The following is a 14,510-nucleotide window of genomic DNA, read 5'->3' on the forward strand; positions in this document are numbered from 1 at the left end:
CAAGCCACGATTTTAAATGTACGATTTGTGGTAGCTTTTAAAAGATCTGTTTCCCTGAAGGTATGTAGGCCAAAAGGAAAATTACAAAAACGGAAAATTACGACAAAAGAAAAATTACAGTATATTATTTTTCTTTTGAGGAACACATAACACGCCGGTAATGATTTATACACATGTACCTATTGTCCTAGAACTTTTAAATCAAATTCCAATAGAAATCTTCATCGCAAGAGAGCTCATCCCAAAGAATGGATAGAATCTGTACGTGCCAGATATTCGGGTATGTTACCACCTAACATCAAACTACCTACAATTTTGAAAAGTAAAAAGTTGAAGGACATTTCTATGTCGAAGAATGTTGTTCATGAAAATGTTCAAAAATAAATGCTGTAAAATTAAAAAAAAATGTAACCTTCATTGATTTAATTCTGTTAGTACTACAAAATTTGATTCAAACTAATGAGCGGACAAATATCCGCCAATTATGAGTTTTCACAGCGAACTTTGTAGTAAGATGGAATTACTGACCGACCTTGTATGACATTGTATTGATTTATACTTTCTTTGGTTTTTGTGAGTGAACTAACTGCAAACAAGGTTTATGAACAGTAGACGAACTAATCACCTGCTCACAAGCTATGGGTTTGAATTGTGATTTAAATCGCATTTTACAATGATAACTTACTAATCAATTACCGCTGTTACAGGCTTCAATGTAAACGTTGCCTTACTAGGTGAGACTTGTGTTATCGATTTGCTGTGGATGAACTAAACAAAAGAAAGAAGAAGCATATATTTACCAGCTGATTGCGTTGTCTTCATGTCATACGTAAACAGCAGAGTTCTCGGGACTTATGCATTTCATTCATTTGTAAACAAAAGAGTTTTTGGTGATTTTCTTTTCGTTTATTTTTTATCCTTTCGTTTGCCTTCTTATTTCTTTCGTTGGGGACATCCTTTATTTTCATATCATAACATTGAAATGGATGTTTGGGATGTTTGTCTGCTATGCCTGGAGCCCAAGCAAGAATCCCCCGAGTGTATTCTCGTAACATCAAACCAGTGGCAAGAAGAAAAGATGGGCGATATAATACAAAAACATTTCTGGCCATTAGTGAGTATAGCGGAAGCGGTTTGATCAAACATTTTACCACAGATGGACATACGTGCTCTGACCAGATTAACTAAATCAATGTAGGGATGTGTCTCCTAAATGAAGAGCATTTAACTGCACTTCATTTGTTGGTTATTGAACCTGTGGTAACAATTTCAGATCAATCGGCGAGAAACCTCTGTTTAAGCACTTCAAATTAATTTTTTTTTAATTTCATTTTTAGAATCACATTGCTTCCACTTCATGGATTTGTACGAAATGCTGGGACATGGTCAGAGAATTTCACAAATTTTATTTGCACATAGAAGATAGCCACAAGTCTTTTACATCATTGTTAAAGTTGGAACCCGAGGATTGCGAAATTAAAACAACAAAAAATGCGGACACATTGGAAGCTAATGATGTTACTATGAGCAATGATAAAAGCATTGACTGTTTGGATGGATCAAAATGTGACGATGCAAAGAGTTTACCTTGCTTGGCTTTAATGAAATGTGAAACTAATAACCAAGAAGAGGAAATTGTGGCCGAACAATTGAACAAAGCTCCTAGGACTCGAAGAAGCAAAGATCCCTTGCAAACGTCCGTAAATACTATACAAACCAGAAAATCCAGGATGTCAACTAGAAAAACTAGGAAGAAAACAACAACTGCGGAAGTACAACATTTAGACGTACCCACAAACAATCAAAAGGATAACGACAGTGAAACAGAAAGAAATCCAGAGGATTCCGTTGAAAACTTGGATGTGGGTTTTAACTCAGATGCGGATTTAAATCCTTCCGACAATGTAATGAGCCAAAATGAAGATGTTAGCAATAATACAGAAACTGAAACTTTATTTATATTTCCTCCCAAAACGAAACAAGAAGAAGCCGATGACTTCTTAACAGAGAATTTGAGTATTACATGCGACATTTGTAAATCGCCAATGAAAACCTTTCAGGAGCTGTGCAAACATTTTCAACAAGAACATAAACAACCCGGCTATGTGAGATGCTGTAAGAAGAAATTCTCCAGTCGTAGCCTGCTGGTAGACCATGTACATTGCCATTTAGACCCCGACTACTTTAAATGTAATTTGTGTGGTAAAGTGACTGCCGATCGATTTTGTTTGAAAAATCATTTTCAAAACCATAAAGTGAGAGAAAGATCGGAAATTTGTGATATTTGTGGAAAGGCTTTTACACTTGCCTCGACACTGAAGAAGCATAAATTATTGCATTTACCTGATGAAGAAAAGAAATATCCCTGTGAAGAATGTGGTAAACTGTAAGTTGTTTAAGTTTTAATATAAATGTGTACATGAATGTTAATTTTTTTCTACAAAAGATTTGCTGATAAATTCCTGTTGAACAACCATTTTCGTTTTGTACATTCCAAAAAATATGTCCATATCTGCGATATTTGTGGAGCGAAATTAAGTGGTAAAGATGCCCTTGAACGACACCAACTGAAACATAAAGGAATTCCACGACCCACCATTACCTGTAATATTTGTGGTCTGAAAATGACAGATCCATCTTATCTAAAGCGTCACATTGCAACCCAGCACCCAGAGGATGGTAAAAAGGAATTTAAATGCCATTTATGTCCGAAAGTTTCGCCGACCTTGAAATCTCTTAAAAGACATATAGTATACAAACATGAAACTGGATATGATTTTAAATGTACAATTTGTGATAAAGGTTTTAAAAGATCAACAACGTTGAAGGTATTTTAGATAGAAGAAATTTTAATTACCTGCCAACTTTTTTATATTTCTCTTTGATTATTTCTAAGGAACACATGGCTGCTCATATGGGCACAGCTTTGTATACATGCCCGCATTGTCCAAAAACATTTAATTCGAATGCCAATATGCATCATCATCGCAAAAAAGTTCATCCAAAAGAATGGGAAGAAACTTGCCGTGCCAGATACTCGGGTAATTTGCCACCTAACTACAAAGGTCCTGGAACTATGAAAGATGAGTTGGAGATGCAAACAATATCTTATCAATTTGATGTTTTGGTATAAAAGTGCGTATGCCAATAAAGATTGTAGAAAGAACTCAAAATAATATTGTATAAATTATTATTTATAATATTTGAGTTATATAACAAATTTAAAATATACAAAATATATTACACAAGAGAAACCTACTCCAAAACCATATCTCGATTACGAGGATGTAAACAATATAAAAGATTAGTGCTACTCCTTAGTTTTTTAGTAATTTTTATTTGATAATAAAATTATAAGATTTTTTTTTTTTTTTTTTTTGGATTTCAAATATTTTGAATTTACATTAATCAAGTTTAGTTTCGGCAATTCTTTTTAGGAAAGGTAATGGGAATGGAAATATTTGTGTGAACAGTCAAACGCAACATTGAAATGTTTTTATTTTCTCAATGCCTTTGTCTGTTTTGTGGTAGAGAAAGGTGTAAATGGCCCACAGGCTTAGCACGCAAACCTTTATAATGGCCAAAACGCATTTTGTCTATGTGCTTCTAAAGTTAAATGTTATATAGTTTTTTATTATACCCTCCAACATACTATGGAGGGTTTATTAACTTTGTCATTTCGTTTGTAACTCCTCGAAATACTCATATCAGACCCAGCAAAGTATATATATTCTTGATCAGTGTAAAATTCTAAGTCGATTTAGCGATGTCCGTCTGTCTATTGTAATCACGCTATCTTCGAACGAATTGAGATAGAAGGCTAAAATATTACACACATGTTTATTTTTCCAGTAGGCAGGATAAGTTCGTAAATGGGCCATGTAGGTCCTCGTTTTCATATAACCCCCATATAACGGTTCCTACGGATTTTCGATATTTTGGCGACATTATTCACCGGAAGTGGTTAAATTTGGTATTTGAAGTTCAAAATGGATACTACCGCCTAAGACAGAAAATTGTCTGTGCAGGTCCACGTCTTCGTATAGCCCCCATATAACGGTACCTCCCTATATTCGGTATTTTGATGATTTTAGTGACAGTTCTCAACGGAATTGTTTCAAATATTGTATTTAGAGTTCGTAATGGGAACTACAATCTGTGACAGAAATTTGTGTATGCAGGTCCAGGTCTTCGTATAGGTCCCATATATCAGTATCTCCCTATATTCGGTATTTTCACGATTTTAGGTACAATACTCACCGAAATTGTTTAAAATGTCGTATCTGAAGTTCGAAATGGAAGCTACAGTCTGTGCTGTCCAGGTCTTCGTATAGCTCCGAAATAACGGTACCTCCCTATATACGGTATTTTGACGCTTTTAGCTACATTATTCACCGTTTATTTCAAGTTTCGAATTTGAATATGGTAATGGCTTATGACAAACAATTTCTGTGTAGGTTCACGTCGTAGAGACCTCAATATAACGGCTCTATTCAGTATTTTTAAGATTTTAAAAGAATTTTTAAATGATTTTAATTTTTTAAAATTTCCAAATTCGTTCCAAACGTTGGAGGGATTTCAAAGTTCGGCTCGGCCGACCTTACTGGTTTTCAACTTGTTTTTACTTGCATTTTTCTCACCCTCCCAGTTAAGAAATTACCGGCATAATCACACTGCCGAGTTTTTTCCTTTTTGAAAACATTTTAACGCCGTCACACAATTTTATCGGCATTGTTCTCCCCAGATGTAGCGTTATACAGCGTCGAACAATTTTGTTGATCTATTGTGTGAAGATAGGCAAACATTTGGAAAAATAATTGTAAATTGTTATTTGTAAACTTTTTGTATTTTAACCACATATACATATTTTATGTATAGACAATGTATCTGCTCGCGTATAAACGTTTAGCATCAAATTTATTATTTCTCGGTTGAAGAAAGCCCGTATGCAAAGAATTTCGGAGTGGTCAGTGTTTGTTTAGTAACGAACAACATGGTTAAGTGTATTCTGTGTCTGGAATACCCTACGATACCGGGGCCAAAGTTCTTGGACATATTTTCCGAGGCTGGCTTGCGTCTGGGCATAAGTTCGATTATTAACAAACACTTTTGGATAAAGGTAAGTTGACGTTTGCAAAAATCGATTTTTCCATAAAGAACATCAGCCTTGAATGCAATTATTTTGTGTGTATACAGACGTGTATACAGACATATCGTAATGGCGACGAGAAGCAGCAAGTTTGCATGACATGCTGGGAAGTTGTGCGAGACTTTCATATACTATACGAAAGAGTCGAAGAGGCCCACAAACACTTGGGAGCTGTACACACAATAGATATACTAGATGATCCGCTACCTCAGCACGATGTAGTTATGCTCAAATCTGAAGATACCCCCGTGCCTATGATGCTACAAGATCCCATAATGGGACACTCTTCTATGGGCAATAACTTGTTTGATCCTGAAGTCAAGGTGGAAGTAAATGACTTGGATCTGCTGCCACAAATAGAAATCTTGGAAACTGAACATGATATGTCATCGATGGGGGGAGTTGCAGACGATGTAGATGGCAACAATGAAGATGTAAAAAGTAGACGCACACGCATTGCTTCTACGAGGGGTGAAAGTCCTAAACCAACGACCACAGCGAAACGTATCAAAAAAGAGTCCTCACCTGCTCTGGATAAGGAAATGGACGATGATGGCGACGATGTCTTTGGTGATAGTGCTCATGTATACCACGATTCCAGCGATGAGGATTCTGATAGACCATTACTGCCACCCCCTTCTTTGGATGTTTTACATGAGGACGATAATAATGAAAAAGAAGTAGCACGGCCCAGGAGAGGTAGGCCTCGCAAATCGGAAGCTGAAAAGGCTGCAGCAAAAGCCGCGTCACAGGCAACCAAAAAGACTCCCGTCGCACGTAAACGCAATTCCAAAAAATCACTTGCGGCCACAATTAAAAGTGAGGGCGCTGAAAGCGAAGAACCATCATGTTCAACATCGGCGGCAACGTCGACCACACACATCAAAACCGAGGGGGAAATGGCGCAGGATCATCAAAGTGAAGACAAACCAAGTACAGTTGACCCAAGTAATGAACCCTTCGAGATACCCGACTTTACAAATGACAACGAAGACGACGACGATGACCCTGAGTATGGAGACAATGATTTTGTAGCCAAAGATTCGGATGAATCCTCCAATTCCGAATCCGAAGATGAAAATGATTCGGATGCCTCTGACTGGATGGCCGATAAGGTTAAATCAGAGAAATTTGGTGTTATTCGGAAAAAGGAACGTAATACGCCCAAAAAGTATAAGAAACGGGAAAAGACCGCATCCGAACCCAAACGTATGTCCAAAGAGGATATTGCGGCCCGCCAAGCTCAACAAGCCGAATACGATAACATCATTATCAAGTTCTTTGAGAAGTTACGTTGTCCCAAATGTGAATTGCTGGTGCAAACGTTCAGTGAGATGCGTGCCCATTTCAGAATCGATCACAACGATGATCACGGGTTTGTCGAGTGTTGTGGCCGCCGATTTGCCACGCGTAAATTTTTAGCTGAGCACATTATGGTCCACTACAACCCCGAGCACTTTAAATGTAAAACATGTAATAAAATATGTCGTGATTCAACACAATTGGAGGCTCACGAGCAAACACATCTGCCCAATCCACCCGAATCAAAATACAAAAAGACCTTCCAATGTGAGAAATGTTCGAAAACATTCTCATCGAAGGCATCGTTTGAACATCATATGGTGGCGAAGCATGTCCCACGCGAAGAATTTAAGTTCGAGTGTCCTGAATGTAAGAAAAAGTGAGTACCGAATTTTCAATTTTTCTACTATCTCTGGTCTTATTTAGCAAAAAAAAAAACATAGTAACGAAAGTTGGAGTTGTTTGAGACATAAAAGAAAGCACAACAAGTAAAAAGACTGTAATTTCGGCCGGGCCGATCTTTGAATACCCTCCATTATTTGGAACGATTTTGGCAATTTTCAAAAAAAAAATAAAATCCGTTAAAAATTCTGTTAAAATCTAAAACATACCGAATGTAGCCGTTATATTAGGGTCTATACGACGACATGGACCTGCATAGGCAAATTTTGTCATAAATCATTGCAATATTCAAATGAGAAACTTGAATAAAAAAATTGGGTGAATAAAGTAGGTAAAATCATCAAAATACGAAATATAGGAAAGTACCGTTATACGAAGACGTGGACCTGTATAGACAATTTCTTGACATAGGTTGTAGTATCCATTACGAACTTCAAACACCAAATTTGAAACAATTCCGGTGAATAATGTCGCTAAAATCATCATATTACCGAATATAGGGGGGTACCGTGATATGGGGGCTATACCAAAAGGTGGAACTACATGGCCCATTTTCAATACCAAAAGTCCTGCAGTCATAATATACATTTGAGTAAAATTTTATCAATCTACTTCAATTCGTTCGGAAGCTAGAGTGATTTCCACAGACGGACGGACATCGCTAAATCGACATTAAATTTTATGCATTTTGTGGGGTATAAAATGTATATTTCGAGGTGTTACAAACGGAATGGCAATCTTAATATACCCTCCTACTATGGTGGAGGGTATAAAAAGCAAATGCCCCCCTACCTTAGTGGATATTATGTGATAATAGCAAATATTCCTTCTTTTGTTGTAATGAAATTTGAAAACAAAACTAATATCCAGTGATAGGGCAACAGTTTGTAAATAAACGATAAGGAATTGATTTCTGCAACGCTCTAAGGTTTTTTCAATAATTTTTCTAAAGAACAATAAGCTTTTACGTTTCCTTAGTAGGGCTCCAATAGGCCCTTGGTATTATGATATATTTTTAAAGATTTTAGAAAAAACGTAAAATTGTACATAGATTGAAGGGTAGTATGGATATAAGATAACCAATCTAATTATGAAGCATTTCGAAAGTGCCTGAGAATATTTGCTCCCAAGTCCTTAATTCATTTGAGTGAGAGGCTTTTTTATTTTGGTCTCATGTCAGTTGTCTTCTTCCAATCTTCGATTTATTGTTGAGTAAAGTATATTGAGCTCTGGTACTTTTCATAGATATGGACACCTGGCCTATGTGAGCTTCGATTTGTTCGACTTATTTTAGTTTTATATGAATTTATATAATTCACTATTCTTTTGCAATGATTTACGCTCAGTATGTAAATAGAAGAACGTTTTGTTAGCTAAGTATTGAAACCCATATTGGAGCCGAAATGTTAAATCTTATGTTGGACAATTTACACACCACAGAACATTATGCGGTTGCCAATCTAAAAAAATAAAAATTATTCAAAATACGTTCAGAGCCATTAACCCGTCTTCCTAAAGCAGCACTAAAACAAGTGTATGCATTGGAAGCAATGTAGTTGTTGTGGACAAAAAATCCATCACTACAAAAAAAAAAAAAAAAAAAAAAAAAAAATTTGCTGTGAAAAAGATCTGCCAATAGAACATGAGTCGAACCTGGAGAGTTTCTAGTGTATAATTCGCATATGCTAATTTGCAATAAGTTCGGAATATATACTACTTTCCAGAGAACGGCTCTTGTAAGCCATCATCCACACCAAATATGCCTGATGAGCCGCTTAACCAACGGCGAAACGCGTCGCATAGTGGTGAGTGTGTGATAGTGTCTATCTGGCTTTCCTTTTCACTGCAAATTCCTGATCATTAAGCTCGTCTCGAAAGAGAAAACAAACACATAAATCATAAAACATATGATCTTCGCCTTAACAAGGCAAAACTCGAGAAGATTTTTTGTTCAAAAATAAAACATAAGTATAATTACTCTAAATCTGTGACAACAACAATTTTTCGAAGTAAAGCAAACTTTTTGTTTCAACCCCCATTACGTTGTGAATTTTTATATTCAAAAAAATAAAAATTCTTCTCTGGCAAAGTTATGCCCGCTATATTTATTATGGATACTACGCGATTCCGCTTAATCATATAAGTTTCAATTCTGGTGGTGAATATAAAAAAGTGAATTAATGAAATGAAAAAAAAAAAATTAAAACACTTTTTGTGGATCCTCAATAACAATTTTGTAAGTTACATCGCTATTTTGTAAAATTTCAATAAATCTCTATCTATTATTGTCTTTATTGCAGATGCCCAACAGATCGTAAACTAAAAGATCACATGAAATCTGTGCACGATCCACAACGTTCAGTGATCTGTGATAAATGTGGCAAAACTCTGAAAAGTGGTTATAGTTTGAAAAAACATCATGAGCTAGAGCATTCAGATAAACCAAAACCAATACCGATACCACAGCAATGTGAAATTTGTGGTGCATGGCTGAGGCATGTGGCGGGTTTAAAACAGCACATGAAAAATATACACGAATCAGTTGATGCCGAACATCGTTGTCATATTTGTAATAAGGTCTCATCAACGGCAAGAGCCTTGAAACGGCACATTTATCATAATCATGAGTGTGCCAAGAAATTCCAGTGTACCATGTGTGAGAAGGCATTCAAAAGGGCTCAGGATTTAAGGGTAAGTTGTGGCGCTATACATAACATAAATTATTTTAGTATTAATTCGTTTTTCTTTTAAGGAACACACATCAGTGCACACCGGAGAGGTATTATATACCTGTCCCAATTGTCCCATGACATTTTGCTCCAATGCCAATATGTATAAACATCGCCAACGTTTACATCGCACCGAATGGGAGGCAGATCGTAGTAAACCTATACCCCCCAATATAATGAGACAAGCCAAACAGGGCAGTAAAATCCTTAAGAATCGAAAAAGTAGCGATAACTTTGATTGTGATGAAGATAACAAGTTGTTGGTACCAATTGTGCCCAAAGCATCACCTGCCACAGCCATAATACCCAGTCAGCAGCCACCATTTCAAAACTCCTCTTTAAACATAACATATTCAATGGCTATGCCTTAATTTGAGTCAAACAAAATATTTTTTTTATGTTTCTAATATTTATCATTTGAATTTCGTCAAAAATATGATATATGGGATAAATTGTTGTATATATATATTACTTTTCAATAGTTATTTTTAAAGTTTACTATCAATAAGTATAATTATGGTATTAAGATTTTTTCAAAATAATGATCCGGTCTTTTGTTTACTACAGTCCGTTTAAATTCTGATTACAATAAATTAATTTATTGTCCCCCAATCAAAGATTCTGTATTAATATGCAGTTTATGTCTATCTTCGTTTGAAGATAATTTTTCTCCAAATATAATGGAATACTGTAAATTGATTTTAAGGTCACTTAAGGTATGGCGGATATGTAAGATAGGCTGTAGTATTAGTTTGTAAGCTAACATTAAATTACACACACGCATACAAATAAAATCCAAATCTATATATATAAAAGAAAGTTGTGTTAGTTACTACGCTTATAACTTAAGAACCGCTGGACTGATTTTAACGACTCATACAAATTCGGAATTGTCTCCTCTCCGAAAAGGATAATATCCAAAAAAATCGCGTAAAAATGTGATATATTAACATTTTCATTTTGACTTTTCAAATGTACAATAGCAATGTTTTATTTTGCATGATTTTTTTCCATTTTGGCTTACTTTTTTCTAATGTACATTTGTAGTGTTTTTTATATTTTATTTTTGAATTCAAATATTAATACCAATTTATTTAATTGACTTGATTTCTTGAGAACTGAAATTGATGGCGGGTTACATGGAAGTGTAGTAGCGAATTATGTGGTGGCGAAACGGAATAGATGATATCGAAATAATTTAACGCGGTCACACCAAAGTTAAAAGATAATTACTTTTTCTAAATCGCTGAAAAATCATGAAAAAGAGATCTCATTGCAAAAATCAAAAAATTTTCAATGGTATCGAATTTTAAAGTAATAGTACATTCTATTGACAAACTTTGTAAGGAAGGATCTTAAAACATTTGCTGTAAAAAATCAGCGAAAAAGTTGAAGACTTTTTCAATTTGTTATTCTTTTTTTTGTCAATTTTTTTTTTTTCAATTTGTATTATCATATTGAATTCAGTGGATTTTTTGTGAACAAAATAAAGAATAATTTTTCACTAAAAAATTAAATAAGTGCGAAATAGGATGTTAACTGACATCTACCTTTCAACTCCAGGTCCTACATTGTGGGTTATCTGGAAGATGCGAACACATTTAAACAAACAAAAATGACCGAAAAAGCTTAATGGGGCTCATTTCAAAGCGTGACAATGATCCGTCCAATGAGAGCTCAAAATGCAAAATTCTTTGGGAGAATAATAAGTAACATACCAATATTGAAATAAAAGGGGCAAAATAGTAGAGCGAATTGGACTTTTAGTAAGAAAAGGTTTTATATCCTTCCAGAAATTCTTCCCAAACATTCAAAATACCTAAAATCACTTTTGCAGGTCTTTATATCGATCATAACTCACGGATAAGGGAACAACCCGATTTAATATTTATATAACCATCTATGATTTAAGTTATTTTTGGGGTCTTGGCCGGCCACTTTTTTCATTTTTTGGCCCTTATTTGACATTTTTGTTTCTAAGGGGGTAGATAACCTCTTCGCATAAAATTTGTAATTTTCAGAGTAGGGCCCATATTGGTATTGACCACATTCATCAATTGATTTGGCTAAAAAATTTTATTTATGCCACCCTGGGGTAGGGAACCATCATACAGATAATTGCCACATAGGAATTTATTTAAGTAAAGTCCCCACATTGGAGTATCCCCAAGTCCACTTTCACATCTAATGTGTGGTCAGAAAAGAAAATTGTGTATTCTATTGAATTTTTAACCCCCAAGAGAATAGTGGTTGGGAACGTGGATTTGGGATGTGCATCCATATGAAATAAATTGTGGAAACATGAACAAATTACAAATATTAGAAAGTAGCACGGGACCGAATATTTGTTTAATCATCATTGAATTATCCTGTGATGAAAATATGGACTCTATGCCATGTTTACGTTAGAACTTTTTGTAGGGTTAACTTACTTTCAGAGGATTTATTTGAAGTAAAAGTAATGGATATGACAATTTAAATCCAAATCCAGTGGGTTAACCCTCATATATATAAACGTACTTTTAAGGGGTCTCCAACTTACGATTTAAATGGCAAATAAAATTAATTCCCATCTTATCATTCTGCCCGCAATTATGAGGTGGATAAAACTATTTTTATTTATTTAAATCACGCGAAATGCTATGACATGCTATATTGTTCTGCTATATTTTTGATTTGGCCTCTATTTGTCATCTTGGATTATAAGGGGTAGAAGAAAGTTTTCAATGTAGGTCGGTGTTTCGGAGTAGTGCCCATATAAAGAAGGTACCTCCTAATTTAACCACATTTCAAAGAATTTGGCTAATAATGCGTATTAGGGGGGTGAAAATCTTACACTAAAATTTCAACATATCTACAAATTATAGAATTTTTATCCATGTTATAATACCCTCTCAAGTCCACCTTTTGGCGGACAAACAGACTGACATGGTTAGGAGGACTTATGAGGACTCTAATGCACAATCTAAGTTGCTAATGGGTTTAAAAAAGTAATTAACTTTGGCTATTCTTAAATCATTCAGCCCTCAATTATGTAGTATACAAAATACAGCAAATTCCAAATTACTGCTCATTTGACTGGAAGATTTTGCTACGATTTTTACCATATTAAAAATTAATTTGATCCCTTATATGGCGATAAGATTGATATATACTTTTTAATAGATTTGTATAGCACATCCACACAGTTGAAGCCCACGGTTTAAATATTGAAGCCCACTGGTTAAAAATGGGTACAGGTATTTTAAAACACTTTAAATCGACATGTACGTGAACACTTATATCAGTCATATCTGTGAATAATTATGCTTGGGAATATATGCATAATAGACAAAAACTACGGGCCGGCAACGCGGACCGGGCCAGCTAGTAATTAATAAAAAATTGTGTACGAATATTTCATTTGAAAACAATTTTGGAAGTTAGTTGGAATAGTTTTAAAGATTAATGGTACCATTGCTGATGCGACTATCTCACCGATCTGCTTTGAGAACACCATAGTTTGTTATCTAACCGAACATGTACAACTGTTCTTGTTATTTGTTTGGACATCAGCTGCGTAAGAAAGTAAAAAATCAGATTATTTTTTCGACTTTTTGAGTTTTTTCTTTAAAAATGTTTTTAAACAAACAAGTAAAACAGCATCTGAGTTCGACCGGGCCAAACCTTTTTTACCCTTCACCTTCTCCTTATACCCTCCATTTGGAAGAAACTTAAAAAATGTCAAAAACATTCCGTCGGAAAATACCGCTCAAATGAAAACCGATATATGGGGGCTATACAAAGACGTACTCCTGTATAAATAATTTGTGTCATAGGCTGTAGTAACTGTTCCGAACATTATATACGAAATTTGAAACAATTCCGAACCGACTATCGTGGGGTACCGTTATATGGGGTATATACTATATCGTGGACCTATATAGACAGTTCTCTTTCAGAACGTAAATTACTCACTAAGAACTCCTTATCTAGAATTTCAGCAATTCCATTGAAAAATGTTTTAAAAAACATCAAAATACCTAATATCGGGGGTACCGTTATATGAGGGCTGTACGTTATCGTGGACCTATATAACAATTCTCTTTCAAAAAGTAAAATACTCAGAAAGAACTCCTTGTGTGGATTTTAAGACAATTCTATTGGAAAATGTGGCTAAAATCATCAAAATACCGCATATCGCGGTGAACCGTTATATGGGGGCTTGACTTGCCTGCCAGACAAAAGACAGATCTGTGCAAAATTTTAGCTCCTATCTTAATTCGTTTTGACTGTAGTATGATTACAACAGACGGGCGGACGGCAGATCAAGAATTTATATACTTTGTTGGGTCTAAAACTATTATTTCGATGAGTTACAAACGGAATGACGAACTTAATATACCCTCCATACTATGTATGGTGGAGGGTATAAAATGTGGGTTGTGTTGTACTACAGGGTGTTTTTTTAAGCGCGATAGAACTTGAATTTGAAAAAAATAACACAAAAAATTAAATTTTAATCAATATTTTTTTTTTTGTATTCGAAAGATCAATACGCGACATTAACATTTGAAAATATATACATATGGGCACCGCGACTGTTCTTGATGAACTGCATTCTGGACGTCCAATTTTTTGCCACTTTTTCTAGCACTGCTGGCCGTATGTCATGAATATAACGAACAATGCTGGCCTCCAAGGCGTCAATTGTTGCTGGTTTATCAGCATAAACCAGTGACTTCACGTAGCCCCACAGAAAATAGTCGAGAGGTGTCAAATCGCACGACCTTGGAGGCCAATTGACATGTCCACTTCTCGAAATTAACTTATCGCCAAATTTTGATTTCAATAAGTCGATGGTTGCGTTCGCCGTATGACACGTAGCGCCATTCTGTTTAAACCACATCTCCTCCGGATCAATGTCATCCATATTTTTAAACATAAAA

General features: G+C 35.2%; 2 protein-coding genes across 3 annotated transcripts; both read left to right on the forward strand.

Annotated features, from left to right (window-relative positions):
* The first annotated feature begins 838 nt into the window (after window positions 1–838).
* LOC101897011 (transcription factor grauzone) lies at window positions 839–3,176 on the forward strand. The gene is made up of 4 exons (XM_005189076.4): window positions 839–1,114; window positions 1,338–2,386; window positions 2,447–2,828; window positions 2,897–3,176. Exons 1-4 carry the CDS (start codon window positions 983–985, stop codon window positions 3,131–3,133), a joined length of 1,800 nt encoding a protein of 599 aa, XP_005189133.1. The 5' UTR covers window positions 839–982; the 3' UTR covers window positions 3,134–3,176.
* Window positions 3,177–4,744: 1,568 nt separating this feature from the next.
* Window positions 4,745–10,694, forward strand: LOC101896840 (zinc finger protein 37). Of its 2 annotated transcripts, none has more exons than XM_011296527.3 (4): window positions 4,745–5,119; window positions 5,197–6,830; window positions 9,154–9,544; window positions 9,606–10,694. In XM_011296527.3, exons 1-4 carry the CDS (start codon window positions 4,994–4,996, stop codon window positions 9,951–9,953), a joined length of 2,499 nt encoding a protein of 832 aa, XP_011294829.2. In that variant the 5' UTR covers window positions 4,745–4,993; the 3' UTR covers window positions 9,954–10,694. The 2 variants fall into 2 exon arrangements, with proteins under 2 accessions (XP_011294829.2, XP_005189132.2); XM_005189075.4 differs by having other exon boundaries at window positions 5,209–6,830.
* Window positions 10,695–14,510: the final 3,816 nt, after the last annotated feature.

This window comes from Musca domestica, unplaced genomic scaffold (genome assembly GCF_030504385.1).
Source record: "Musca domestica strain aabys unplaced genomic scaffold, Musca_domestica.polishedcontigs.V.1.1 16, whole genome shotgun sequence".
NCBI classification, from domain to species: Eukaryota; Metazoa; Arthropoda; class Insecta; order Diptera; family Muscidae; genus Musca; species Musca domestica.